The sequence below is a fragment of the Microcebus murinus genome, chromosome 25 (assembly GCF_040939455.1).
Source record: "Microcebus murinus isolate Inina chromosome 25, M.murinus_Inina_mat1.0, whole genome shotgun sequence".
NCBI lineage: Eukaryota > Metazoa > Chordata > Mammalia > Primates > Cheirogaleidae > Microcebus > Microcebus murinus.
In genome coordinates this window covers 14,754,311-14,780,376 of record NC_134128.1, presented here as the reverse complement: position 1 = coordinate 14,780,376, position 26,066 = coordinate 14,754,311, and the positions used below count along the sequence as shown (strand labels likewise).

The window sequence follows — 26,066 nt, the reverse complement described above, 5'->3', positions numbered from 1 at the left end:
CCCAAACCCCTCTTGAAGTCAGCCAGATCTGAGGCCCCAAACTCTTCGGTCCCTCCTGACACTGGATGACAACATGACTTGCCCAAGGCTGGCAGAAATAGGCGACGGAACCAGATCTTCCAACTCTCAGTTTCAAAAGGTGCTTAATCCAGACACCATACCCTGAGACAGCAAGACTCTCCTCTCCTGCACCACCGAGAGTGTTCTGTGCCTTCTAAGGTCCCAAAAAATTCGACTGGGAATAGAACATAGCATCTCTCGGCACCAGACCCTGAACATCTGCCCTTCCTTAGTGTAATCCCCCGTTTTAAGGACGCACACTTGGACCCCGCTTTCTGCCCTTGAACTTGACATTTCTGAGAGCCAGCCACCGGCATTCCGACAGGCCCTGGGGGGGGGGTCACGTGAAGACACTTAAGTGTCACCAACAGTCCTTCCCACACTGTGTGCTTCTGATTATTTATTTTTCTTCTTCCACCCTGTAATACTTTGGGGCGGTTTTCTCAGATGCCCATTTGGCTCCCTAGCTCGGTCATGAAGCTGGAGCCAGCCCCCGGCGAGGGTGTCCGGCGGCCGCCTGCACCGTGCGGTGGCTGTCCCCGCCCTCCCGGGACCTGCCTGGGGGGCCCGGCCGCCTACCTGAGGACAGCAGGCTGCCGCTGCTGCCGCTGATGATCTTCCCCTTGCTGCCCATGTTGGCCAGCTTGGAGGTCTTCAGCGTGCCCGTCTCGGTCAGGTCGATGGCGATCTCGCTCAGACTCCGCGCCGCATGGATCTTGGACTGGAAGGGAAAGGCAGGCAGGTCACACATGGGACAGTTGCCACCCGCCTGCTCCCACCTGCGGTCCTGACACTCTGCAAATAGCCTCGTCTCCCGGACGGGCATTTTTCTGTTTGCGTCCCTTGGCCCGATTGTCACCGCTGAAACGCTGTGAAGGGACAGAGGTGGCTCAGGAGCTGCACCAGTCATGGACGTGCTGGACCCAGGGTTCTGCAGGCTCTACCCCGGAGCACTTGCAAGAATGTGCTGATTTTGGGAAAGTGACTTAATCTCACTGAGTGAGCCTCATTATTCCTACTGTCGCCTGCCACCCAGGTCTGGGTCAAAGGAGGGAAGGGGAAGGGAGGGCGACCTCTCCCCCTCCTCATCTGCCTGACACACCGCTCCCAATAAGCAGCTGTGATTATCATTATTTTATCCTTAAACAAGGAGGAAAAAATAATTTTCAGCTTTCTGAGTGATGTGAGACACATATGAGACAAATTTACGAAGTTCTAATACATTTGGAAGTGATTTAAACTCCCCGAAGTAGGCTGGGTGTGGTGGGTCACGCCTGTAATCCCTGCACTCTGGGAGGCTGAGGCAGGAGGATCATTTGAGGCCAGGAGTTCGAGACCGGTCTGAGCGAGAGTGAGACTCCTCCTCTAAAAATATATAGAAAAATTAGCCAGGCGTGGTGGCATGCACCTGTAGTCCCAGCTAACCAGGAAGGCTGAGGCAGGAGGATCGCTTGAGCCCAGGAGTTTGAGGTTGCTGTGAGCTACGATGATGCCACAGTACTCCAGCCTGGGCAACAGAGCAAGACCCTGTTTCAAAAACAAAAGCCTTAAATGACGAGCCGTGTTGCCATGAAACGTGTAGCTGATGGATGCGTGACAAGGCTCTAGACCTGCAATCACAGGGCACGTGGACAGGAGTCTTCGGACAACTGCCTGTTTGGATACTCAGGTCTGACAAGGCGCTTTGCTTCTGTCTTGACACCTGAGTGCACGTGCCAAAGTCTTTGTATTATGGTTCGATCGTGACTCCATTGGGTCCCTAAACTGGCCCGATTTGGCTAATAATCACGGCAGTTTAGAACAGTCAGAAGCGGGTTCTCTATTCACATTTATGTCCCCAACAGTGACGGTCTGTAGCAAAGCTCTCTGCTTCAGTTACCGCCTTCGGTAAGAGACAACGTGTCTGCATTTCCTACACATGGGTTCAACATTCTCTTTTTTCTTTTTTTCGTTCTTCAGGAAATCGATTTTTTTTTTTCTGAGTGCTTAAGGCAACAGGCTTTGCCTGCACCGTGAACTTCGTGACAACAACTGTAAACGGTGGTATAACCCACACATTTGCTCCTCTCTCCTCCTCTCTGTGGCCACTGGCCGTAGCACATAGGGACGGAACTGGGCGAGGGTCACCACTGAGCTTTCTTGTCACCCAATGCTGGGTTCACACCTGGCCTGGGCGAGACACGCTCTCTCCCGGGCACGGGAGATGGCAGGCCCCGGCAGGGACCGTGGTGGCTGTGGAGGGGCAGGGCCCACCGCCCCAGCGTTCCCTGTGCACAATGTCCCTCTGTGCCCAGGGTGTCCTGTAGGGGCCGTCCGACCTCCCACGCACAGCTCTGCCCTTCCCGTGCCCCCCATGTTGCTGTCACACAGGGAACGGCGACAACTTCCGGACGCCGCGCACTTTCCTCCCGTGAACACGAGGTGAGGCCTGGGGGCCGCAGGAAACACCGTGACCCGGTGCCTGTTTTGTTCACCTGCTGTGAACCCTCTTCCTCCTCCCCCTCTTCCTCCTCTGCACCCCGTGGGCTTTCCCTCAGCTGCGCCTTCTCTCTAGCCTCAGCTCTGCCCCTGGCATGCAGACCCGGGGCAGCTCCCTCGGGCCAGGAGGGCTTCCTCGTTCCCGGAGCGACCTGGTGGCCGGGCTGTCGCAGGATCTTGGCTCACGCCAGGGAGGAGGAAAGGCCTTTGCTTTGCCACCGCCTAACGACAGCCCCCAGCGGGCCGCGTTTCGCCCCGCCAGCCAGTGTTGCAAGCACAATGCATGACTTCCTGCCTCTCTGCATGACCCAGACCCGTGTTTTAACAAAAAGGAGCCCACACTCAAACCGTTACGTAATAACAACTACAAAGACCTGGACCCGTTCAGTTCAGGGCTGCAGGGTCAGGTCAGAAAGACCAGAATTAGAATCTCGGCTCTTCCCAGCAAATCGCTGCTGTGCCTTCATCCTTAGCCTGTCTGATCCTCAGACTCCCGTTTGTAAAACGGACATCGTAAGACCTACTACGCCACGGAGCTGTGCTAGGGACTGAATGAATGTATGTAAAGGCCACTGTAAGAGGAACAGGGTATACATGCGGGGCTGGCAGTAATTTGCTAACTGAGCTTAGATTGATGGCCCAACCTGGTATTTTGGGGATCTCATTAATCACATGGAAACCCTGTCCTCTCCCCTGTCCCCGACTCTTGTCACATATTGATCACAGAGGCAGAAAACCTGGATGGAAAACATGGAAGGAACAGACATCCTTCCCAAGGGAGGCTAGATTCTTAGAGGCTTTAGGAAGCTGCTGAATTCTTTCTGGAACGGAAACATCACAATGACCTCCAGACTCGGGGGACAGAGAGAACCGAGAGGAAGTGAGGGCCCACAGGGACCTGTCCCTGGCACGTCCACTTGTCTTTGGGCCAAGCCAGGAGCGTCCAGACTCCCGAACATTTTGCTCTGAGCGTCTTGCCCGGTAAACGTCGGTCAGTTTTAGCATGGACAACCCGTGAACAAGGTTCAACCATCCCCCCATCACGCTTGCACTCTGCTGTTGACACTAGAAGGAAGGAAAAATCACAGGCTGGATCGGGAAAAACAAAACAAAACAAAACAAACGATTAGGAAGCAGCAGCGACGTTTGGATTAGAGGCCAACTCAAGAAGTCCCCACTCTGAGCTCAGAGGGAAAAGGGTCTAATGTTTACTCTAAACAGTTTGGGCTTCCAGATATTTTCCTCCGAAGTCCACAAGATGTTTGTTGGCTCCGGACTACAGAGGCCGCCGGGATCCAGCTGACAACACTGGTGACCTTGGAGGTCGCCACATGTAAGTTACCCATTATAAATGGTGCTACATGGCATGCTCGATCCGATGGAGCCGTAGGAAACCAACCGGCACGGCCTCCTACGCTCTGTCTCTGAGACTGGAGGGTCCCCTGACCTGCGGGCAAGGGGAGATGATGGAGGGAGGGAGGGAGGGAGGGGGAGGGGGGGTTTCCTTAAATGATTATCACAACGATCCTGAAAGAAGAAAGTAACCTGGTGCCAGGGAAGAACATGAGCCTTCTTGGCTCCCCCCCTTGCTGACTCAGACCACCAGACCACACTCGTCTCTCTGGGGCTGATAAGCATCGCTTGGCAGGCCCGGGCCTTGCTGAAGGGCTTCAGAGAAAGGAACGGCTGGCACGGCCCGATGCGGACAGTGTGGGCGGTGGCCAGGACGCCAGCCAACACCGGCTGTCCAGAAACACCCCGAAGCTTTCCGCCCCAGGTCTGTGGGCATCACTCGCCCGGAGGCAGCGCTGCCCACTGGAGAAGGATCACATCCCTGTTCTCTAATGAAGAACGTTCTAGAAACGAAAGGTGTTGTAATTTCATTCCTAACGGGGGGGGGGGGGAGATTTCATCATCTCAGATCTAACTTGGGGACCTTTCAGAGAATTCAAACTTTACGCAAGTGTTGGCCAGGGGATGGCATGACAGATTGATAATGATGTTAATAAAAGGTGGTAGATTATTTCTTAAGGCAACTTCATAAACTTTGTGCCATCTGACTAAGCAATAATTCAGGTCAGGAATTTTTCTTTTCTGCTCTCTAACTGGGGAAGCCAGAGCAGAGACCATCAAAGACCTACCCAGAGCTAGAAAACAGATTCCTCCAGCGTCTACACAGGGGGGAATCCCCTTCCTCACCTGTCACCGGAGGGGAAAGATCTGGCTCCCACGAGAAGTGCCCTGGAGCACCTACAAGCTCCAAGGCTCCCTGGGGAAGAGGAGTCCCCCACCCCTGGGGAGTGCGGGCGTTTTCTTCAGTCCCCAGCACTACCAAGTGGGACAGCTGAAATATTCCCAACACTGCGGCATGTGGTTTTGCCTCCTAAACGACACTTCTTATTAGAACACTGAGTGATCTACAGTAATTTCTTTTTGAGGCACACTAGCCGTGCTGGTGGGCTGACCTATAAGCCTGTGGAATGAGGCTTCACAACTGCAGAATGGGACCACCTTCGAGAGTGGGGCGAAATAGCCCCAAGATCAGGCCTCTTAGGGTACCCGAGAGACCCTCTGTGCAAAACCAACAAAATCAACACACGAAGGCTCCTCCGGCCCTGCAGCTCTCGGCACTGGAGCGCAGGATGCTGACGCCCACCCACCTCCTCAGTGAAGTGCATGACTCAGACGCTCTGGCCCGGTTCCTTTTGATCTAATCAGGTTTGGATTCTCATGCCGATGCCCATCGCCACCAGGGGGGCAGTGGAATACTCTCATCCTTCCCATCCCCTGCCCTGGACTCATTTACCCCAGAAAATGACCCAAAAGGGGTTCAGGAAGAAGACTTCATAGAGGAAAAAACACTTTACAAAGGAGAACGATTGTCACACATGACAGACCCTGATTCGAACCTCAACCAGGACCAGAGGGACTGTTTCATTCCTTTCTGTCCTCTTTCCTTACTGTTTTTCTCTTAGCAGCTCCCACTTGACCTCTACTCTCCCTTTCTCCCCTCTCTCCTACTCTCCCTCCCCTGCCAGGGAAAGGGAAACTCCCTGAAAATACAGCAAAAAAGAAAGAACCCAAGCAGGCACCCACCCAATGACTCCAATGACCCGCTGAGCACAAGGTCCCGCCACCTCCCTCCGAGAACTCTCTCGATAGAGCAAACCCTCCCCGGGTGCTGGCACCCACTGGCCCCGGGGCCAAGGTGCCCCCCCCCCACAACCCGCCACCCCACGCCCCGCAGGAGCCTGGGAAAAGTGCAGGGCCACCGGGCAGGGCGCTTCGCCTGAAGGGCAACGAAAAGGGGTGGCTTGCGGGGCCAGATGGGGAAGCCGGGGAGACGAGTCTGGAGGAAGAGGGGGCAGAGTGTTGACATAAGCCGTGTGTGAACCGGGGAGACGTCACCCTCTCACCCACCAGACAGGCGGCTGGGTGCCTGCGCCGGGGCGGCAACATCTCCCGGCACGATGCCCGTTTCCCAAGGCCTCGGGCTCAGGTCTCCCTTAGGCCAACCGGGTGGTTGCTTTTTTTTTTTTTTTTTTTTTTTTCACTTTTCCAGTTTTGCATTTTTTTTTTCCAAAAGTAGAGTTGGCAGTTGGAAAAGCCTGGAGGGTTTTTCACAGCAATTACCCTAAACAGTTAGGTGGTGTCTAGTAGTTGAGAACGGTTACTTTTTTTCTTTTTTCAAGAAGAAAACAATGTGTCACTGTTCAAACACCAGAAAGGGCCTCAGTGCATGGTTTGGGAGGGTCCCCTGCGGTGGGAATTGCTGGGAAGGGCCCTACCTGGCTGCAATACATGGCTTGAGCAGCTGGTGTTGGGCTGCAGCCCCCAGACCAAGGTGCACGGAGACTTAGTCTCATTCCTCCTACCTGGATCCCTAAAAGGCAAGTCTGTACCCGCGTGCATCTCAGGGAAGGGACACGGTGTTCCTGGACCCATCCCATTCTCATCCCCAAACTCAGAGAGCGGCTGGCCTCAGGCCAGCTCACAGCTTGGTGCAAGGGCTGGCCACTCACCTTGCTCTGCTTCCTGTCCAGGTAGAACTGGTGCTGGCTGATGGCCATGGCCCAGATGGACTTGATTAATGCCGGACACGCATACCACGTGTGCACCGCGATGCCGCTGTGCCCAAACGTCCTCCTGGTCACCGAAGCCCTGGGAAAGAATGCAAGAATCACGAGGTTCGACCACGTTTCTTACGAGGGAAAACATTTCTCAGGCAGCAGCTTTTGTAGAGAACCAACTGGGTCCTAGAAGCCCTGGCGTCCAGGTGACAGGTGAGCTCATGCATAAACATGGGAAGAAACACACACTCACACTCACGGGCAGACACGCTCAGGGACGCTGGCTGGCAAAGGCCACTTCTGATTTACAGACTCCTTAGGGCTCAGAATTTCGCCAAGCCTGTGTGCCTTGTCTGGGATAAGATGGGTCATTCTGGGTCACTGGACAGTCCCTTCTGATCGTCAGCTCCTGGCACGGGGCCAAGGCAAACTTTGGAGACAGGAAAACCTTTGACAATGCTCCTTGTACGGATGCTGCCTGCGGTGAGGATGAGTAAAGTCCTTTCTAATGGGCATGTGGCACAGCATGCCAAGGAACCAGGACTTCCTAAGTCGCTCTAACTCAGTGTTCCTTGAAAGTTTGCTTATCGATTTCAAATAGATGCAGACCGCAGGGAGGAAAGGCAGAGAAAAATGAGCCCAGCCAGTTCCCCACCCCGTGTATGGAGCAGAGAGAAGCAGATGGACTTGAAAAATGAAAATGGGGCCAGGCACAGCGGCTCACGCCTGTAATCTCAGCACTTTGGGAGGTTGAGGCGGGAGGATCGCTTGAGCCCAGGAGTTCGAGGCTGCAGGGAGCTATGACTACACCACGGCACTCCAGCCTGGGTGACAGAGGGAGAACCTGTCTCTAAAATAAATACATAAATAAAAATGAAAACAAAAATGAGAAATACTGGTCTCATTTAATATACCATATTAATAGAGTGAGGGGGAAAAAACCATTATGTGATTGTATTCTCAGGCAAGTATATTTTATGGGCTAGGGAGACTATCTTGCAAATGAAATCTGAGAACGTGTGTTTACACGTGCATCTTTGTGCACCTGTGTATGTGTTTGTACGTGTGTGTGTGACAAGGTGACCGGAAGGTGTGGTGGCATTTGCAGCATTTGACCTGAACGTCAGAGGATAAATGTGTGTTCTCAAGATGGAGCTATCTAATTTGGAAGAAACTTAGGGTAATCCAGACTTGTGAATGGCAGCATTTTTTTTTTTCATGGCGAATTTTCTCTCAAAGAAAATCGAAAGCTGCTTTGCATCGTCTTACTTTGAGGACTTGAGATTCAACAGTGGGGTCTTCTCCACGCCCACCTTTAGGGAGAAATTCAAATCTGGTGTGTGGGTAATGATACCGATTTTAGGCAGATTTTTTCCTCCCATTGGTTTAAACAAAAGTTAAGGGGAAAGAAATGCCAGTCCATGAAAGACCACACAGTTGGAAATCACTGAAAAGGAGGCAGCAAGAAAGTGATGGGGGACCCCCCAATCCCCAAGGGATCTTAGTAGATTTAAAAAGAAACAGAGATCTGAGCTCCCCGTTTGATTTTCATAGCAGTGGCTGCTCCTGGGAATAAATGAATTTTTGCCCCCAGAATAGCTGCATCAAAGAAGAAAAGTATCTTGAAACGTATTTAATAAAGGGGGGGAGAGTTGCACGAGGTGGGGTACCTCCACGTTGCAGGTACGGCAAGAGGGGAGGAGCCAAGTGGCCGGTCAGGTCTGGGCAGTTCCTTGGGAACATCTACATCAGATACCCTGAGAGTTTTTCTCCTGCTCTGTTATTAATCTATCTCCTCATCTTTCCCTTCGAGCCCTTGCCATTTTGCCTAAACCTTACAAATGGAATATCTGCCACGCCTGGAGAACCTCAGAAGCAAAGGTACGGGTCGAATCAGGATGTAGAGGAGGAGAAAGTCCGAGGTGTGTCCAGAGCAAAAAAGACAAGAGGGAAAGGGGTGATCACACGTGCACCGAGCAACTCAGAAAGCACCTGCCGCCCCGAGCGAGTCCCTGTTGTCGCACTTTCCACCGATGACATCTTCATTGAGCGACTGCATCTGGCGCTTCCCACCCCTCTACTGTGTTCTGACTCCCTGCCTGGCTTGAGGAGGGGGAGGGGGGCTGAACACCATCGCAAGGGACGGCCAGGCAGAGTCACCTTCCCTCTCTAATCAAGCAAGGCAACACGCCGCAGGTGGGCACGGCCAAAACCCAAATGCACCACGAGGCTGCACCGAGAGGACCGGGTGGGAGTCGGACCTCACAGCTCGTATCTCTGGCTTAGCCACAGCAGTAAGTGGCTGCCCTAAAGCCATTCCCCCTCCTTGGGAGTCTGGAAAAGGCATCTTTAATGATGAAGTCAACTTGGGTTTCCACTCTGGCCTCCCTGGGCCTCTCTGTCACCTCCCTGCCTGACCTTAGGATCACGTGGGGTACTCAGGGCAGTGCTGCGTCGGAGGAGAGATGACCATGCCCCTACCTCCTGTTGTCCCAGTCCAGGAACACCCACCTGCCACCGTCATCCCCTCCAGGGCCCACTGCTGGCTTTGATCCCAGTCACCTGTACAAACGCAGCTCAGACCTCTCCTCCCTGCCCAGCCAGGTCTCTGGTGACCCTGTCATTCACCATCGATGGCCTGTGCCACGTGGCCCTTCCGTACAGTGTGGAGGTCCAGTGCGTGAGCATTGTGGACAGACTTCCTGGGTTCGAATCCCGCCTCTGCCACGTACTATTTGTAACCTAGAGCAGGTGACTTCATCTCCCACGTGTGGAATAGGACTAACAGCGGTACCCATTCCCAGGGCGGACCCAGTGAGGGACTGTGTGCTTGTGTTTGGAACAGGGCCCAGGCATGGCAGACACTCCCCCGAGCTTAAGTTCCTTCCTCCGCCCGTCTCCCCAAACATGCTGGCGGTTCTTCAAGGAAGAGGACCCTGCTTCAGCCTTCCTTCCTTGCCCTGCCTCAGTTCACACAGCACCCAAGCATAGAAGCTTCTCGACAAACATGATATCAAAGCCCACTTAATAGTCACGCGTGAGGTTTAGATCCTTTCCTTCGTCTCTGGGCCTCAGGAAAGAGAAGGAAGTTTAGTGTCACTTGCTGGCAGGGTGACAAATGCAGAGAGAACACACGCGCACACACACACACACACACACACACACACACACAGGGAAAGGAGGTGTCCACGGTGCCTGGGAATTTGCAAAATTCCCACCAGAGCACAGGCACACAGGGGTCTGTCCATCGCGCTCAGTTCCTTAGATTACCCACTTGCTCATTTTTATTCTATCAAACATCCCGTTCTGCGCCCTACCCGTTGTTGCAACATTCACACTTAAGATTTCCCTCCTCTCACACCCCTAAGAACCCAGCCCCATGTGGTTCACCTAGAAACAGAACGGTGCGTTTCTTCTTGGCTGGAATGGTATTAATAATTAATAAATAATTAATAAAAATATTAATAATTAATAAAGCCCCAATGGGGGGGCTTCAGAGCCCAGGACCCTCTGCAGGACCCCCAGAACCTGCACCAACTATTCTTCTGCTCAAGGCCACCATCGTCAGCTGACTGCAGGGACGGGAACTGGATAACCCTCTCCCGTGGCCAGCCCTGCAGTCACTGCGGGCCGGGATAAGCTCTGGCTCTGCACAGGCAGCGGCTGTTCCCGGCAGATTACACAGCGGGGAGGGCAGCACATCCTCCTACCGGGTTATCGCGGCCCGCAGGGGTGGAGGCTACTGCACAGGCACGAGCTTTCTCGCCGTGGCGGGGGAGGGGGTGTTGATGGCTTCTCCACGTGCCCAGAGCCCACCGGGAGGCAGAGCAGCTTGTCTGCGGCGTCAGAAGCCACGTGTGAGGTGCAGAGGGAGCCAAGACCTCTTTCCAAGCCCAGGGCTGGGGTGTCAACGGCGCCTGAAATCCACCTTTGCTACGCCATAAAGTCTTTTTCTTTTTTTTACTGTCTCCCCAGGGCTACCGTCTTGTAAATCTGTTTTCAGACCCAGGGAGAGTGATTTATCCTCAGGTGCCAGGCCCTGGTTTTGGGGAATTCTGCTGCAGTTTACGGGCTTGCCTGCCACTCCAGGTCGGACAGCAGACAAAGAGGGACACAGAGCGGGCACAGGCTGCCCTGCCCCGGGCCACGCCGGGCTCGCTGCATTCCAGACCGGGGCCCCATTGTCTGCCCTCTGATGTGGAGAGCACGGATTTTTACAACACACGGGGCTCCCTGGGGTACCGTGTGGGATGGAGGGAACCAGAGCCGTGTTGCCTTCACATCCACCCACTACCCTACATTTACAGCTCCCGGAATAAAACAATCAAGTGCAACCGATTCAGGCACAGACAGCTTTTGGGGTTGACAGTCCTGCCTGAAAGGCTCTTAGAAGCTCTGACAAGGGAGTCTTTAGCATCTTTGGTGGCAAAAGCTTCCTAAGAGGGGACTTAGGAAGGGGACTTGGGCCACTGTTTGTTACAAAGAGCCACGGAGCTTCCCAGGTAAGGCAAATACACACACAGACAGACACACACACGCTGCGTTTATCAACACGAACCGTCACAAAACAAAGCTTTCCTGTCTCCTGTGAACTCTGCTCTCCACAAGCCACCATCCTCTCTCCCTGCCCCGAACGGACCCTCCTCCCCAACGGCAGCCCCCCCAACAGTAAGCTAACCCCCATGCCCGGCCACCAAGCCATGCCCTCCCCCGAAAGAAGAGGACTTGTCAGCTTACCTTCGTGGGTCATGAACTTCCACGGAAAACTTCTTTTCTCTGAAATACAGGTTTTCCAACTGTCTCCACTGGAATATCTGGACAGAAAACAACGTTGTTTAAATTCAGGAGCGGCTGGTGCCCGGGGCCGGCCCGGCGGCGTCTTCCCCGCTCTGCTGGTGAACTCGGGACAGCTGGCAGCTTCCTTGTCAAAGTGGAGACCAACAGCTGGCACTTTCCTTATCAAAGTGGAGACCCTGCAGTTGTTTGCACCTCCTCCTCCTCTTGCTTGAAACGCACACACACACACACGCACACACACACACACACACACACGCACACACGCACACACACAGCTCTCCAGTTCAAAACCAGGCACCGTGGGTGTGGATTTTCCTGCAGGTTTCTCAACGGGAACAAAACAAGTTCTTTTCAAGTTGTTCCCCTTGGGTCCGCCTCTGTTGCACTGGCCACGATGACGGTCCCCAGCTTGGCAGACTCTTCCCTCCCAGGAGAGGGGAGGAGAGGGGGAGCGGGGGAGCGCAGGGGCAGCGGCTGGAGCAGCGGAGGGGAGAGAAAGGCTCTCAGGAGGGAGCAGGAGGCGTCCGCCTGCAGAGCGGAGCCGGCTTCCTCCCTGCAAGTGCTGAAATGGGAAGGCGTTCAAATTCCCAGCCTCCCTTCGGGACTCCACTTCCTGCCCACTAATGTGCGAGAGCCTCGCAGAGGGCGGAGGCTGCTGGAACCGTATTTCTTGGGCAGGCCGGCTCAGGATAACAGTGCGAGCCTGTCAGAGCCCATTCTTCTTGCTGCAGCGCGCACACACACACACACACACACACACACACACACACGCACACAAAAACAACCACCAAGAGTTCTGCTGCCACCGGAAGGACACTGTGGCCAGAGGCTCCCTGGGGCTTGGCCGGGGGGAGGGTGAGACGAGGAATGGGGGGCCCTCCTTGGAGGTCACCCTCCATCACCAGTGAGCCCCGCAACTAAGAAGCTGCCTGTGATGCTTGCAAGTAATCAGGGCTCCAGCTGATTGCTCCAGGAACAGAGCTCCTTCCATCGGATGAGAAGGAAAGTTACTTTGACCCTCTGGGACATGCCACAAGAGGTTCAAGTTACACGCACAGCACTTGTCTTTATACTGGATGGGTATTGCGTCCCCTTCCCATAGACTTGGAGTTTATTTTGCTGCAAGGGTAAAGCAGGGACCTTGCTCTTGTCTTTCCTCCTGGGAAGGGCTGATTCTTCCCCGGGGTCCTGCCCTTTTTCTGCCCACAGACAGAGTTGAGGCATCTGGTTTTTGGGGAGTCTCGTTGCAGATCTAGGGACCTCAGACCTGAGGCTCCTGTGTTTCTCTGACCTGCTCATGTTTCCTCCCCCTCTAACAATGCCACGGCCACTTCGCTGTGTCCACCCAACCCCGCCCTCCACGCCAGGACACTGCCAGCCAGTGGCTGACCAACGGCACCAATTCCCCAGGTCAAACTGGGCTGGAATAAATACTATTTCCAGACTGGCTGCATTCTTTTATCTTCACAATCTCCTCGCCAGAATTTGAAAATTATTTTGTCTGTGTAAATATTAGGAAGGAGGATATCTATTCTCACTCTTTTTTTTTTTTTTTCTTTTTTGAGACAGGGTCTTGCTCTGTCACGCAGGCTACAGTGCAGTGGTGTTATCACAGCTCACTGCAGCCTCCAAGTCCTGGGCTCAAGCGATCCTCCTGCCTCAGCCTCCAAGAAGCTGAGACTACAGGTGCATGCCACCATGTCAGGCGAATTTTTCTATATTTTGTAGAGACAGGGTCTCGCTCTTGCTCAGGCTGGTCTCCAACTCCTGGCTTCAAGTGATCCTCCCACCTCGGCCTCCCAGAGTGCTAGGATTACAGGCGTGAGCCACCATGCCTGGCTCATCTATTTTCTCTTATTATAGAGCTACCTCTTTTGTTCCCAGCTCAGAGTGCATTTTGCTCTGAAGCCCAAGGAAACTATTATTTCTCTTTTAAGGGTCAAATCCAAGTGGGTGGAGAGACATTTCAAGGAAATGAAATGGACAAAGCTCTATGCTGGCTCAGACAACTTGGTCTCTGGTCACAGATTCAAGGCTGATAGAGCCTTTGTTACTCAGATACACAGGTCTGGGTCCCATGTTCCTATGTGATGCTCGGCCACGATAAATCGCTAGTGAAAGCACCCAAAGTTCCTCTCTGGTCCCCAGCTGTTAGGTATTTATAGACATTCCACCTGAACTTAGAACGCAGCCACAAAAACACCAGAACTAACACATGCCGTGATATTGGCCTCACGAACTCCGGGTGGTAAACACAGCAAAGTGGGCAGACACGCAGGCTCTGCAGTCCGGCCGCATCTATTCGAATCTAGGCTCCCCTACTTCCAGGTTGCCGGACCTAAGGCAAGTTACAGCACTGCCCCTAGCCTCAGTTTTCCCATCTGTTAAATGGCCACAATGCCCCCTCTAAGGTAGATCTTGGCAGCAACAGATCCTTAGCACAGTATTGGCACAGAGCGAGTGAACTCAGATCTTACCGAGACTCCTAGTTGTTCTTACTTCTCCCAAATCCAGGCAAATAAAAGAGAATAACTCCACAACAACCAGAATGATTCTTTTCTTAGATGTCCTACCTCAAGCCCTGCTTTGGGGCTAAAAAATAAAATGAAATTAGATTATGTGTGTGCTGGAAATCTTTAAGACTTATTCTCCCACTCCCTTTCCTCTCAAGCAAGGGAGGTGGATGGGAGATGGCTGGACCCTGCGGGGGTCCCTTGCCCAGGCAAAGTGGGACCTTGGGCGAGACCAGCCTTGCGGGCGTGTGACCCTTCTCAGAAACAGCGCAGGCTGGGTTTCGTGCTCTGCTGTTGCCATCTGGACATTCTTACGTCTTGACCCAGGCACCCACATTTCCAGTTTGCTCTGGGGTTCACACGGCGTGCAGCTGGCTCCGTCCTGGGCTCGGCAGCCCGTGGGGTTAGACGGGCAGACCCGGGGAGGGTCTCCAGCTCTCCGAAAGGAGGAAAGAAAGCAAAGCCAGGTGTGAGCTGCTCGAGAACACTCCAGCGGTGCCGTCCCCGGCTGACGGAGAGCCCCAGCGCAGGATGCTCGGAGGACTCGGTTCCCTGGCAGCTCCACTTCCCTCCTTTCCATGCAAAATAAAACACACACGAAGCCTTTAAGTGCTCCCTCATGCTGCTGGGCGTGGAAAGCCGCGAGTCTGCCAGAGCACCCGGACCGAACCACCTGCAGTCAGCGGCGGGCCCCGCCCCAGCCTCTGCCCCGAGTGGCGGCCCTGCAGTCCCGGCTCCCTGGCGTCTCTCTAGGATGAGCCACTGTCAGTAGAGATTTTTATAACAGGGCGCAGAACAGTGGATTCCCTTTGATGTCTGCTTTAAGCATGAATTTCCTATTTTATTTTCATTTTGCAAATGCAATCCTAGGAAGGAGCGGTGAAGGAATGGGTTGTTTTTCAGAATAGGATTGTTGCCTTGGGACATTAGAAGGATCCAGAAACCCCAGAGGGGGTGGGGAGCTGGGAAGCAGGAATATGAAGGCGGTGGGGACAGAGGCAGCTGCCCCTTGCATAGGACCAGGGGTAGCTGTGCCCTTCATGGCGTCTGGGGCGTTTCTGCCCATGGCCCTTGCAGCACCCCGCAGCTCGGAGGCCCTGCCTGCTAAACACCCCACCCAGGCTGGCACGGCGAAAACAACAAGCAGAACAATAGTCAGAATGCACTTCACCTGCCGACCTCGTGGAAACAAGGTAAGGTGGGCTCCGACCATGCTGGTTTCGGGGCAGCCCCTGACTGTGCCACTTCAGGGGAGCCCCCCTGGCTTGGGCACTGGCTATCGGTGCAGCCGTCACCACCTGCCACCACATCAAGATACCAACATGCTCTGCAAGGCCACATTAAAGACACACCAGACACTCATAATGAGCATCAGTATGACCCGGCTGGCTCCCTTAGGATTTGTGTAACTCCTACAGCCAATTATGCAGCTGATTAAAAGCAACAATAGGTAGTTCCATCAATAGCCAAAGAATGTATTCATTAATACCTATGAAATCAAGGCCTTTCTAATACACTTCGTCTAGGCATCTTTTTTTTAAAAAAAACCAAAACTCTGCAAACAAAATTTCTTTGATCTTTTCCCATCCCCCAAGAAGAGTGAGGATTTTTCTTATTGTGGGAAAGGAGACCCAGAGAAATGAAGGAAAATCGCCTAAGGCCACACAGCAAGTTGGCTAAGGAACCAGAAATAGAATTCAAGGGCAGCTGGTTCCCTGACTCTAACCTCTAACTATGTTGCTTTCCCCATGGGGCCCCCCAATTAGTGGGAACAGCTCTTACTCACTAATGGGTGGTTAACTCTACAAGCAGAATGATTTTTACAATGAGCAACAACGTGACTACAAGTAGGAAGGAAAGTATCAAACCCAATCTTTTTAGTCCTACACCATGGCTTTGCTTTCTCGCCCAAGAGTATCAAGTAACAAGTATCACTTCTTTCTTTTCCTAGAGACCTGGCTTCCTCTGGTTTTCTGCACAGCAATGCCTCAGTATTCGGTAGCTTTCCTTCAGGGACTAAAATCCAAAAATGATCACAATTAAGAACAGAAACCCCAGAGGGGGTGGGGGGCTGGGAAGCAGGAATACTAAGGCGGTGGGGACAGAGATGGGGACAGAGGCAGCTGCCCTTTGCACAGGACCTGGCGTAGCTGTGCCCTTCATGGCGCCTGGGGTGACTTGGGCTTGCACAGAAAAAAACCTGGAGGAAACCATCGGGAAGTGGTTTCATGGAGACAGTAGTGTCTGTCCCCACGGCTGGGGCTCTGGCTGACTCTAGATGCGAATTCTCGGTTTCTGGCTTAGACCTGCCGCTGCGATTCCCAATGTGATCCTGGGTCCTCCGCTTCCCCTTTCCGGGGCCCCATTGTCCTCACGCATAAAACAGGAGATGGAAAACATTTATCCACAGACAGAGAGCCAACGAGAGTGGCTAATAAACACTGCCTGTGGGCCCCGCGTGCAACAGGGCACGCTATAAATATTTAATGAGCAGGGACCTGGGTCCCGGTTTCTATGAGCGGGGCTGCCGGTCCCCACATCCTGTGTGCGGCTACGGGCTAGGGCCGAGGAAGGCGCCTGGCCTCCGCTGGACTTCCGCCCCAGCGGCGTTTGGCGGGCGCTGCAAGAGTGTGCAGCGGTGGGTGAACTCTCGGGAAGATGCGGAAAGAAAGGCTTGAGAGGAAGGTCAGCCTAGCGGCTCTAATTCTCGAGCAGGGCTTCAGAGAACCTTCTTGTCCTCCTCCTGTCCCTGAGGCTGAGTCACCCAGCCTCTTAATGACCTCCCGATGAGTAACTTCCTGCTTCTTCCACAGGGGCTATTACACAGAATCACAGCGGCCATCTGGCCCACCTCCTCCTTTCACAGATAAAGCAAGCCGCAGTGGAGCAAGGCTAAGGGACTGGCAGAGGTTACACAAGTGATGCTGAGCCCCAGGACTTGTGACTTCTGGTCCTGGGCTCTTTCTAACACACCACAAAGCTCTGACAATGAAGGGGAGCAACACTGTTCCAGGCTCCTTATACTGGGTCTCTAATAAGAAGAATTGGACTCAAGGCCAGGGATCCGCTCCAAGCTCACAATGAAACATACAAACTAAAAAAAAAAAAAAAAACTCGCTTCCTTATTTCATTTCTGCCCAGAGTTGCTACACAAAAAAGGCTGAGTCTACACAAAAGAAGGGAGTCGCTGAACCCGAACCAGATGGAGCTTCACATGTGAGAGCACCCTAGAAAACCCCCAGCTTGTGCTCCCAGAGGGTTTATTTGGGGTGCTCTGGTAAGGTTCTGCTATCGGGGCACAATCTGTTCCAAAGGGCAACAGAAGCAGATAGACGTTTTTAGTGGGTTGAAATCATATACCAGAGGGTTGTTTTTTTTTTTTAAATTAGCTCCATAGGCATTTAATGTATTTTACTTTACACATAAATACAAGAGGAGCGTGGCCCTTGGGTTTTAGGCAACATCTAATCCGCATTCCTTTTCCAACCATTCATGGAGTGGGTGTCTCCTTTCTACCAGCCAGAGCTAACAGGCAAGAGGAAGGATGCAGTGCCCGAACCCATGTCTGTATTTGTAAGGAGCTCACAATCTAGTTGGGAAGACAAGACACACACAAAGTAGCCCGTGTTCATGCCATTAGTATTACAATTAGCTCCATGATGGAATTTAAAATCATTTCTGGTTTCGGTCCCAGGCTTTTAAAACTCTTATAGAGGCACTGTGCTGCCTCATTAAGATAGGTCTCATGCTTCCGTCTCAGATAATCAATATTCATGACCGTCGTGGGTTCCCGATGGCTTCGGTTCATTACTTTTAGGAGCAAGAACCCTGGCTTGGAGGTCAAGAACTACCCCCTATTCCCAGCCCCGACTCTGTAAGGTTTTCTACTTCTTGACTTCCTCGTAAAAAAATTAAAAAAAAAAAAAAATCCGAGGGGGTGGGTGGGCATTCCTGGATGCCACAGGCATTCTGTGCCTGGGTTGAAGGTCAGCATTGTAAATCTAGAGAATGTCACACTGCAACACTTCGGAATTTAAAAATAGCTTGACTTAAATGTTTCCTACTCATGGGAGACAATACAGAATTGTGCCCAAGAAGAGTCACACTGCCTGCCACTTCATGGCTGTGTAGCCTTGGCAGTTTAATTTCTTTGTGTTTTAGTGTTTTCGTCTTTGAAATAATTCTCATTGTAATACTTCACGGCTGCTGTATCAATGAATGAATACCTACAAAGTGCTTCAGATGGTGCTTAAGTACATAGTTAACCCTCAAGAAATGCTATGATTTTGTCCATTCCGCTCCATCATGGACATGCCAATATTATTCTTCGTGTGAAAAATAAAAGCTCTGAATAACTCTGAACACACATCAGCCCGAAGTACAGGTTTGTGTAATCTTCTTTGCAAGACGACGAACATGTTGCCATCGGCATTTTAAAAAGAAATGTTTTCGATTACACTGGTTTTTTTTTTTTTTTTTTTATAATGCAAGCATTGGCCTAACCCAGGGTTCCCGCTCATCCGTTCACGCTGGCGTTTGCTCGTTCATTCCTGGTCTCACCCAGCCAACTTCCCTGCCAATTCTGACCAATGGTCAGTTGTGACCATTTTCCTGCTGTGACTTCTAATCTCAAAACACTCACCCTGCAAAGGACTACGACCCAGCCTTACGCAGAGCAGAATGGGCTATGTTGGCCACCAGTGAGGCCTTCCAAAACATGCCACCTATGACCACAGAGCACTGGCTTTCCAAATGGGTCTGAGGATGTCCCCCGTCACTTGCATGGAAAGAGGGCTCCCTGGCATCTGTGTTCCTCAGAGACGTCCAGGTACCCAGCAAAGGAAGACAACGGCCCGTTTTCCTGCGCAGCCAGCCCTGGTGGAATCGAGATGTTCCTCCGGCCACAGCCCCGTCCTCCTCGCTGTCGGACAACACAAGCTCTAAATCGATTTGGTGACTTTGGTGACAGGCGCCCAGAGCACCGGGCCTCGACCCTCTAATGGGCGGCCTCCTTTTAACCCATCAGAAGCCTCTTAGCTTCCTTTGGCTTAAGAGTCACTGCTAGAAGCAAAGGGGGAAAGAGCCCAACAAGTGCTTAACAAGCCTGTCAAGACACAGGCAATTTTATTTTGCCCCACCGGACCTGATTTCCTTCTATTTTTCTTCCTAGAGGGCCTGGCTATTATTTTTCTGGTGTGTGCTTCAGCTTCTCTCGCAGAAAGACTGAGCTGTAAAGATTTCGCGAATGCAAATACTTTACAGAGTTTTCCTTTTCTCATCCTCTGCCTCCTGCTGTCATTTCTTCCCTCCTCGCTGCCGTGTGCCCCTGTGGGGTTTGACGAGCGTCTCTGAATGGCTGCAACGACCCTGCGACTCCAACGTCTGGGTCTAACCTTGGTTTTTCCAGCCCTGAGCACTGTGGCCTCGTGATGTGTGGCCGAACCTCTCCCAGCTCCAATCTTTCCTTTAAAAAAAAAACAAAACAAATAGCCAAGCCCAGTTGTGCCTGTCGTGACTTATCCCAGCGGGATGCTTCCAAGGGGGGATGAATGAACCTGAGAAGCACCTGGCACATGGGGAGGGAGGATGGTCGTGGGCCATGTCACCTGTTTTGGCAAAGACTTAGCTCTTTTCGGATTGTGGTAAAGTTTCCGATCTTTTTAAAAAATCCGGATTTGACTACTTTGGAGGGCAGACTTTGGGGAAAAACATGTATTTTTCTATTTTTGGGGGGATGTTGGCAGTTCTCTTATGCCTGGTGGCTCTGTCCAGAGGGGTGGCATCCCAGGAGCATCCCGATCCCCTTTGTGGAGGCTGTGGGACTCCAGGGAAGAGGGGGACGCGATGGAAGAGACTGGGGTGGCAACCAGCTCCACAGGGAAGCACAGATATGCACGGCTAACTAACACCCTGCGTTATCAACCAAAAAGGAAAAAAAAAAAAATAACAGTTCTCTTAAGTCCCCTAGTCTTATGTGCATGAAGGGGGGTAAAAAAGCAAAGCAGCCAGGGCTTCAGGAATAATTCTTTGACAGCAGCTTGTCTGCAAAACACCCTAGTGCCCCAGAGTCCAAAGTCGCAGTCGGGCAGGCGGTGGTTCCGGTGGGTCCCAGGCGGGAGCAGACCGCCTGTCACGGACACTTCCTGTGTGAGCGCCAGCTCCCCCGGGCAGAAGGTGCCAGGCAGCAAGACGGGCACGTGGGCACCGGGCCAGGGGTCTGTGGCTTGCTCTTGAAGTCGGGCTGCTGCAGCTGGGAGCAGGAACACGCTTGCGGTGTGGCCGGGTGCTCCGCAGTTGTGGCTGCAGCCAGCAAGGGGAGAGGTGGCGGCCTGCCCGGCTTCGGCCTCGACTTTCCACCTGGAGGGCCGGAGCCTCCTCGGCTGGACCTGAGGCGTGCAGGGGCCTGGGGCCGGGCCACCTCCTTGGCAGCGGGGCCCTGGTTCTATATCAGTTCGGGGAGTTTCCTTCCCTGAAAGAAGTGAGGACCTTCGAGTCCAGAATTTCTCTCTTTCCAGGAGGGTTGGTCTTACTCAGAGCTAGGCTTTTCTTCCCTAGAGGGAATTCTGAACTTGGAAGGTCAACTTGGGGAAATGCAGGTCAGGAGGAGGAGGACAGGTGGGGACAGAGGGGGACACTGAGGCTCCTACTCAGCAGCCTGTCCTAAACCACTCTCTTTTCACCAGGCCTGTCCCCAAGCCCCCAAACTTCCCAGTCCCAGCCTGGGCTAGTGTTCCCAGACATGCTTATATACACCTCTGCTACAGCGATTATCCCCCTGTGCTGTATAATAATTGTCTTTTTCACTTAAATGTCTGCCCCAAACACACTTAAGTTCTTTGAATGTGTTTTCCTGGCACCCAGCACAATGCCTGGGGGCGTATTAGGCACTTGACCATAGTTTGTTGATTGAAAAAATGAGTGAGTGAAGAGCTTTATGGCGTAGGTATCGTGGCAACCGAAGTTCAGAGAGGTTAAGTCACTTTCTCAAGGTCACACAGATAACGTATGGTGGGAGCTGGTATCTGGGCCCTCATGTGTTTGCTCAAATTCATGCTACGTCCACAAGGTGAAGAAACTCCATTGATGGAATCCACTTTTTTTTTTGTTGTTGTTAAAAATACATTTCTAACCTACAAGGGACATGGCAACAAGGAAGTGGCAGGTGGGGACAGCCCACAGAGGGAGAGTGGAAGAGCCACAACCAAGGAGCCACAGCGTCATTTGGGCAGCGCTGTTGGAACTAAACTCTACTATTCCACAGCGAGCTGGGTAAGTCTACAGTCCCAGCAGCTCATGGTCTGCAACCGGAATGCCAGTCCCAGCCTGCGGTGAATCTTCACAACTCATCTTGCCTAGACACTGCCTTGGTCTGCTTGAGGCTCTTGGTTAGGAGTGGCCTGGGCCAGGTGGGACCCTTCCTGGAGAGTCTTCTGCCCTACCTGCAGGGGCTGGTTCAGAGGCACCAGGGAGAGTTAGGCGGAGCATGTTAGGCTATGCTGGGGTTTAGTGTCAGACAGGTTTACATTTTCTGGAAGGCCAATTCAGCCTGGGTTTCCCCTTTGAATCAAGCTCATTAAGGGGGGGGGAAAAAGCCAACCTCACAGAGCTCTTAAGTATTGGATGGTTCAGCAGAAACAAGATGTTAAGATTGCCCAAGACAAAGAGAAGGTTATTAGAATTCAAGAAAGCAGGGTTTCCCAAACTCACACCTCCTGCTTCTAAGAAAGCAGTCTAGATTAACCAGAACTGTCCAACAATCTGCAGCACTTGAGCAATTCACTCTTGATATCTGATTATGATGAGCTCTTAGGTTTCCTTTGTGTCTGATAGACAAAGAGGAAAAATCAAGGCAGAGCCCAGATGGGAGCAATTTTGTATGGTTTTTGTTTTTCCATCAATAAATCAAAGCTGTAAAAAAGTATGGTGCCTTCCTCCTCCCTTCTCGTCTTGCTGTTTACAGGGCGTTCTTGCAAAACCTTCCTTGTACGAGTGACGCTACTTATACTTAAATCTATGAGGCCACTATCCACAGACACATGGAGAAGGCTTCAAAATCAGCAGCACATCGCAGCAAGCTATTAGATATTTCACTTTAGCTACTTTTATCCATTCAACAAGTGTGTGTTGAGTCCACGGGTCCAGCAGTGTGTTAGGCACTGAGGCTCCAGCAGTGACTAAAACAGCCTAGTACATTCTCGGGAGGGGAGAGGTAGGCAGATAAATAAGAAACGAATAGGAAAACTACCCAGTGCAGTAAGTCACAGGATAGCAGGTTCCCAGGACAAACGGAAAGCAGGAAAGGAGGATAGGACGGGGGTTGCCACTGTTAACAGGTGGTCAGGGCACACTGATGTGCTATCGAGTCAATGTCGGACAGAAACCCAGGGCAGAGCTGTGCAGCTACACGAGGGGAGACGGCAGATACAACATTCTGGGGTGCCCATCTGCACCTCTCATCCCATGCAGAGTTCATGTCTCCTACATCCATGGCCAATATTTATTCATGCATGCATGTATTCATTCATTCAAGAGATGCTTGTTGAGTGTCTCCTGTTTTCTAGTCGCCGTTGTTGGCTTTGATAACATTCTACCAACCAGACACAGACTTCTGTGGCCGCAGAGCTCACATCCAAAGCAGGAAAGATGAGCAGGATGTGTAAAGGGATAAATAAATCATTTCGGAGAGTGGCAAAATAAATGCCCATAAGGAAACACAGGAGAAGGGGGTAGAACATCACTCGGGAGAGGGGGGCTTAGAGAGGTAGCACAGTTAAAATAGCACGGATATAGGCTCCATTTCTTTCTTTCTTTTTTTTTTTTTTTGAGACAGAGTCTCACTTTGTTGTCCAGGCTAGAGTGAGTGCCGTGGCGTCAGCCTAGCTCACAGCAACCTCCAACTCCTGGGCTCAAGCGATCCTCCTGCCTCAGCCTCCCGAGTAGCTGGGACTACAGGCATGCGCTACCATGCCTGGCTAATTTTTTCTATATATATTTTTTAGTTGGTCAATTAGTTTCTTTTTATTTTTAGTAGAGACGGGGTCTTGCTCAGGCTGGTTTCGAACTCCTGACCTTGAGCAATCCGCCCGCCTTGGCCTCCCAGAGTGCTAGGATTACAGGCATGAGCCACCGCGCCCAGCCTAGGCTCCATTTCTTAACCATCACCGGAAGCGCCCTAAAGACTGTTAACTCAAAAGCAAAGTATTTATCAGAACTTGTAGGTCTTCCTTTAAAACAAGAGAAAATAGGGCCAGGCGTGGTGGTGGCTCACACCTGTAATCCTAGAACTATGGGAGCCCGAGGCGGAGGATCGCTCAAGGTCAGGAATTCGAGACCAGCCTGGGCAAGAGTGAGACCCCATCTCTACTAAAAAATAGAAAGAAGTTAGCCAGACAACTAAAAATATATACAGAAAATATTAGCCAGGCATGGTGGCGCATGCCTGTAGTCCCAGCTACTCGGGAGGCTGAGGCAGGAGGATCGCTTGAGCCCAGGAGTTTGAGGTTGCTGTGAGCTAGGCAACAGAGTAAGACTCTGTCTCCAAAAAAAACACATGAGAAAATAATTTCTAGGAGAAAGAAACATAAAATTATAAAAAAATAAAAAAAAATTATTTACAAGAAAGTGCCAAATCTCTATGTGAGGCTATCTGACTGTTTCAATTCCCAGGGCTTAAGATGGTGCCTAGTATACAGAGTTGTCAACAGAAATCTGTTGATTAAAAACGAAAGTCTAGGGCACCATTGTGTGTTTGCTGTTAGTGCAGAAAGCGCCTCGGAACACATCAAAGGACAACGGAGCATTACTCGTCCCTAAGCAAGGAAGAGAGTGCTAATAATGCGTGTGTAACACGCAGGCACCTTGAAAACACGGTGTTAAGCAAAAGACGCCAGACACAAATGGCCACACGTTGCAGGGCGCCATTTGTATGAACTGTTCAGAACACACAAACCCACAGAGACGGGGAGTAGGGTTTTGGGGATTGAGGAGAAATGGGGAGTGACCAGGAGGTGCTCCCTGTGGCTTTCTGCTGTGTTGAAGGTCAGCCCTAGTCTGGGTTAATCATGGACTGCGAGACGGTCTTTGGTTAAAACTTAACAGGAGCCAACAGTCCGGGACAAAAGAGTCTTCAGTACACCCTTCCTGCAAAAGGAGTCCCCTCCCGCCAGGGTGGTCTTCTCACATCTGCTCTGGGGGCCTCTACAGATGACGACTCCCCTCCCCCAACACATCGGCACCAGGGCGGCCCCAGCAGGACCTCAGGGTGCCGTCCTGCCCCCCCGGAATGTGACCACGAGACGGCTCACAGACTCTCGAGTGAGACATCTGGCCAGGGACCAGTTTTTTTTAATGGGTTTGCAAACCTCAAACATAAACTCAATTATGTACTTAAAAATACACATGTGCGTGCCTAAAAATACACACATGCGCGCAGAGGAAATTCACTCAGCTGTGACTTCTAATGCTCATTAAAGGTCGGACTGGGGTTGGGTTTCCAGTCCAACGTGAGGACCTGGAGACAGAGGTGTCTGGAGGCCCTTTGGCTCTTTGCTTTCTTGTTAAAAGGCCAGAACAGGAACACCCGTTACAAGGAGGCTGGGCACACTCCAGGGGGCAGAGGGATTTCTGCGGAGTTTATTAGATGTCAGCACACGCCTTCCAGAATGATTACAGGGGCCGGGGAAGAGACTTGCAAAACCCCACGTGGCCATCAGAAACACCTGTTGGACACGCTAGAAACCACTGGCTGGTTGGGCGATCTACTATTTCCCTGGCCAGGGCTCTGTCAAGGTCCCCAGTCACTGACCTGACCCACTGCATTATGAATTATGCTTCCTGTGGGTAACTTCGCCACTGTGTAACTAGAGCCGCGAGACAGTAAAATGGAAGTCCTGGTGGAAACTTTAAAATGAACAACATCACGAAAGAGTGCTGTGAGCAGACCATCTTGTAGGAGAGGCGAAAAGCTGGTTAGGCGGGCTACCATGCTGGTGGGAAAGGTCCCCATGCTGATTAGACAGGTCAACACGTGCCTTTGCATCTACCCAAAGGAACAAAAGATACTCTATAAAAAAAGACATCTGCACTCAAATGTTTATAGCAGCACCATTCACAACTGCAAAGAAGTGGAAACCACCCAAGTGCCCACCAATATATAAGTGGATTGATAAAATGTTGTATATGTATAGCATGGAGTTCTACTCAGCTATAAGAAACAATGGTGATCTAGCACCTCTTGTATTACCCTGGATGGAGCTGGAGCCCGTTCTACTAAGTATCCCAAGAATGGAAAAACAACCACCACGTGTACTCACCATCAAATTCATAGTAACTGATCAACACCTAAGTGTGCATATAGGAATAACATTCATTGAGTGTCGGGCAGGTGGGAGGGGGAGGAGGGGATGGGTATATTCACACCTAATGGGTGCAGTGTGCACCATCTGGGGGATGGACACGCTTGCAGCTCTGACTCGGGTGGGCCAAAGGCAATAAATGTACCCTAAACATTTGTACCCCTATAATAGGCTGAAATAAAAAAATTAAAAATAAAAGAATACAGAATATTAAAATCAAAACAAACAACCCCCCCCCCAAATAAACCACGTGCCTTTGTTTGCCTGCAACAGGCCTGGTTTGTCTGACATCATGGGACAATTATTAACAAGGACCCTTTTCACTCTCAAAAGTGTCCTGGTTTGGCTATTAATGCTCTGTGGTCAGCAAAGACAAAAGAACTTCGATTCCACTTATGTGCACGGTCAAACGCATAGAAACAGAAAGTCGGATCGTGGCTGCCGGCTGCTGGGAAGAGAGGAAGTGGGGAGTAATTGTAGAAGGGGTAGAGTTTCAGTTCTGCAAGATGGAAACAGTTCTGGAGACCGGTTGCACAAGAGTGTGCATATGCTTCGCACTCCTGGACCGTACCCCGAAAAACGGTTAAGATGGTAAATCTTACGTCGTGTGAATTTTATCAGATTTTTAAAAAATCTGCAGGTTAGATGGCTCTGAAACCTCTCCCCCACAAGTGGGGTGTAAAAGGTTGATGGGGAATGGAAACTGAAAGAGCATTTTTAGAGGAAATGCCCTGGAGAAGGGAGTGACTTAACTTTACACCCAGTTTGGAGCTTTGATTGCCATAAGGGACTGG

General features: G+C 51.7%; 1 protein-coding gene across 9 annotated transcripts in view; it reads right to left on the bottom strand.

The window, feature by feature from the left end:
• FRMD4A (FERM domain containing 4A) overlaps positions 1-26,066 on the bottom strand; it is a 551,472-nt gene that overhangs the window by 41,299 nt on the left and 484,107 nt on the right. For all 9 annotated transcript variants that reach the window (XM_020284197.2, XM_020284196.2, XM_020284200.2 and 6 more), the window contains 3 exons: positions 11,346-11,422; positions 6,561-6,699; positions 640-781 (listed from right to left, as the gene is read on the bottom strand). In XM_020284197.2, coding sequence (XP_020139786.2) covers positions 640-781; positions 6,561-6,699; positions 11,346-11,422 — 358 coding nt within the window. The remainder of the gene's footprint in view (positions 1-639; positions 782-6,560; positions 6,700-11,345; positions 11,423-26,066) is intronic.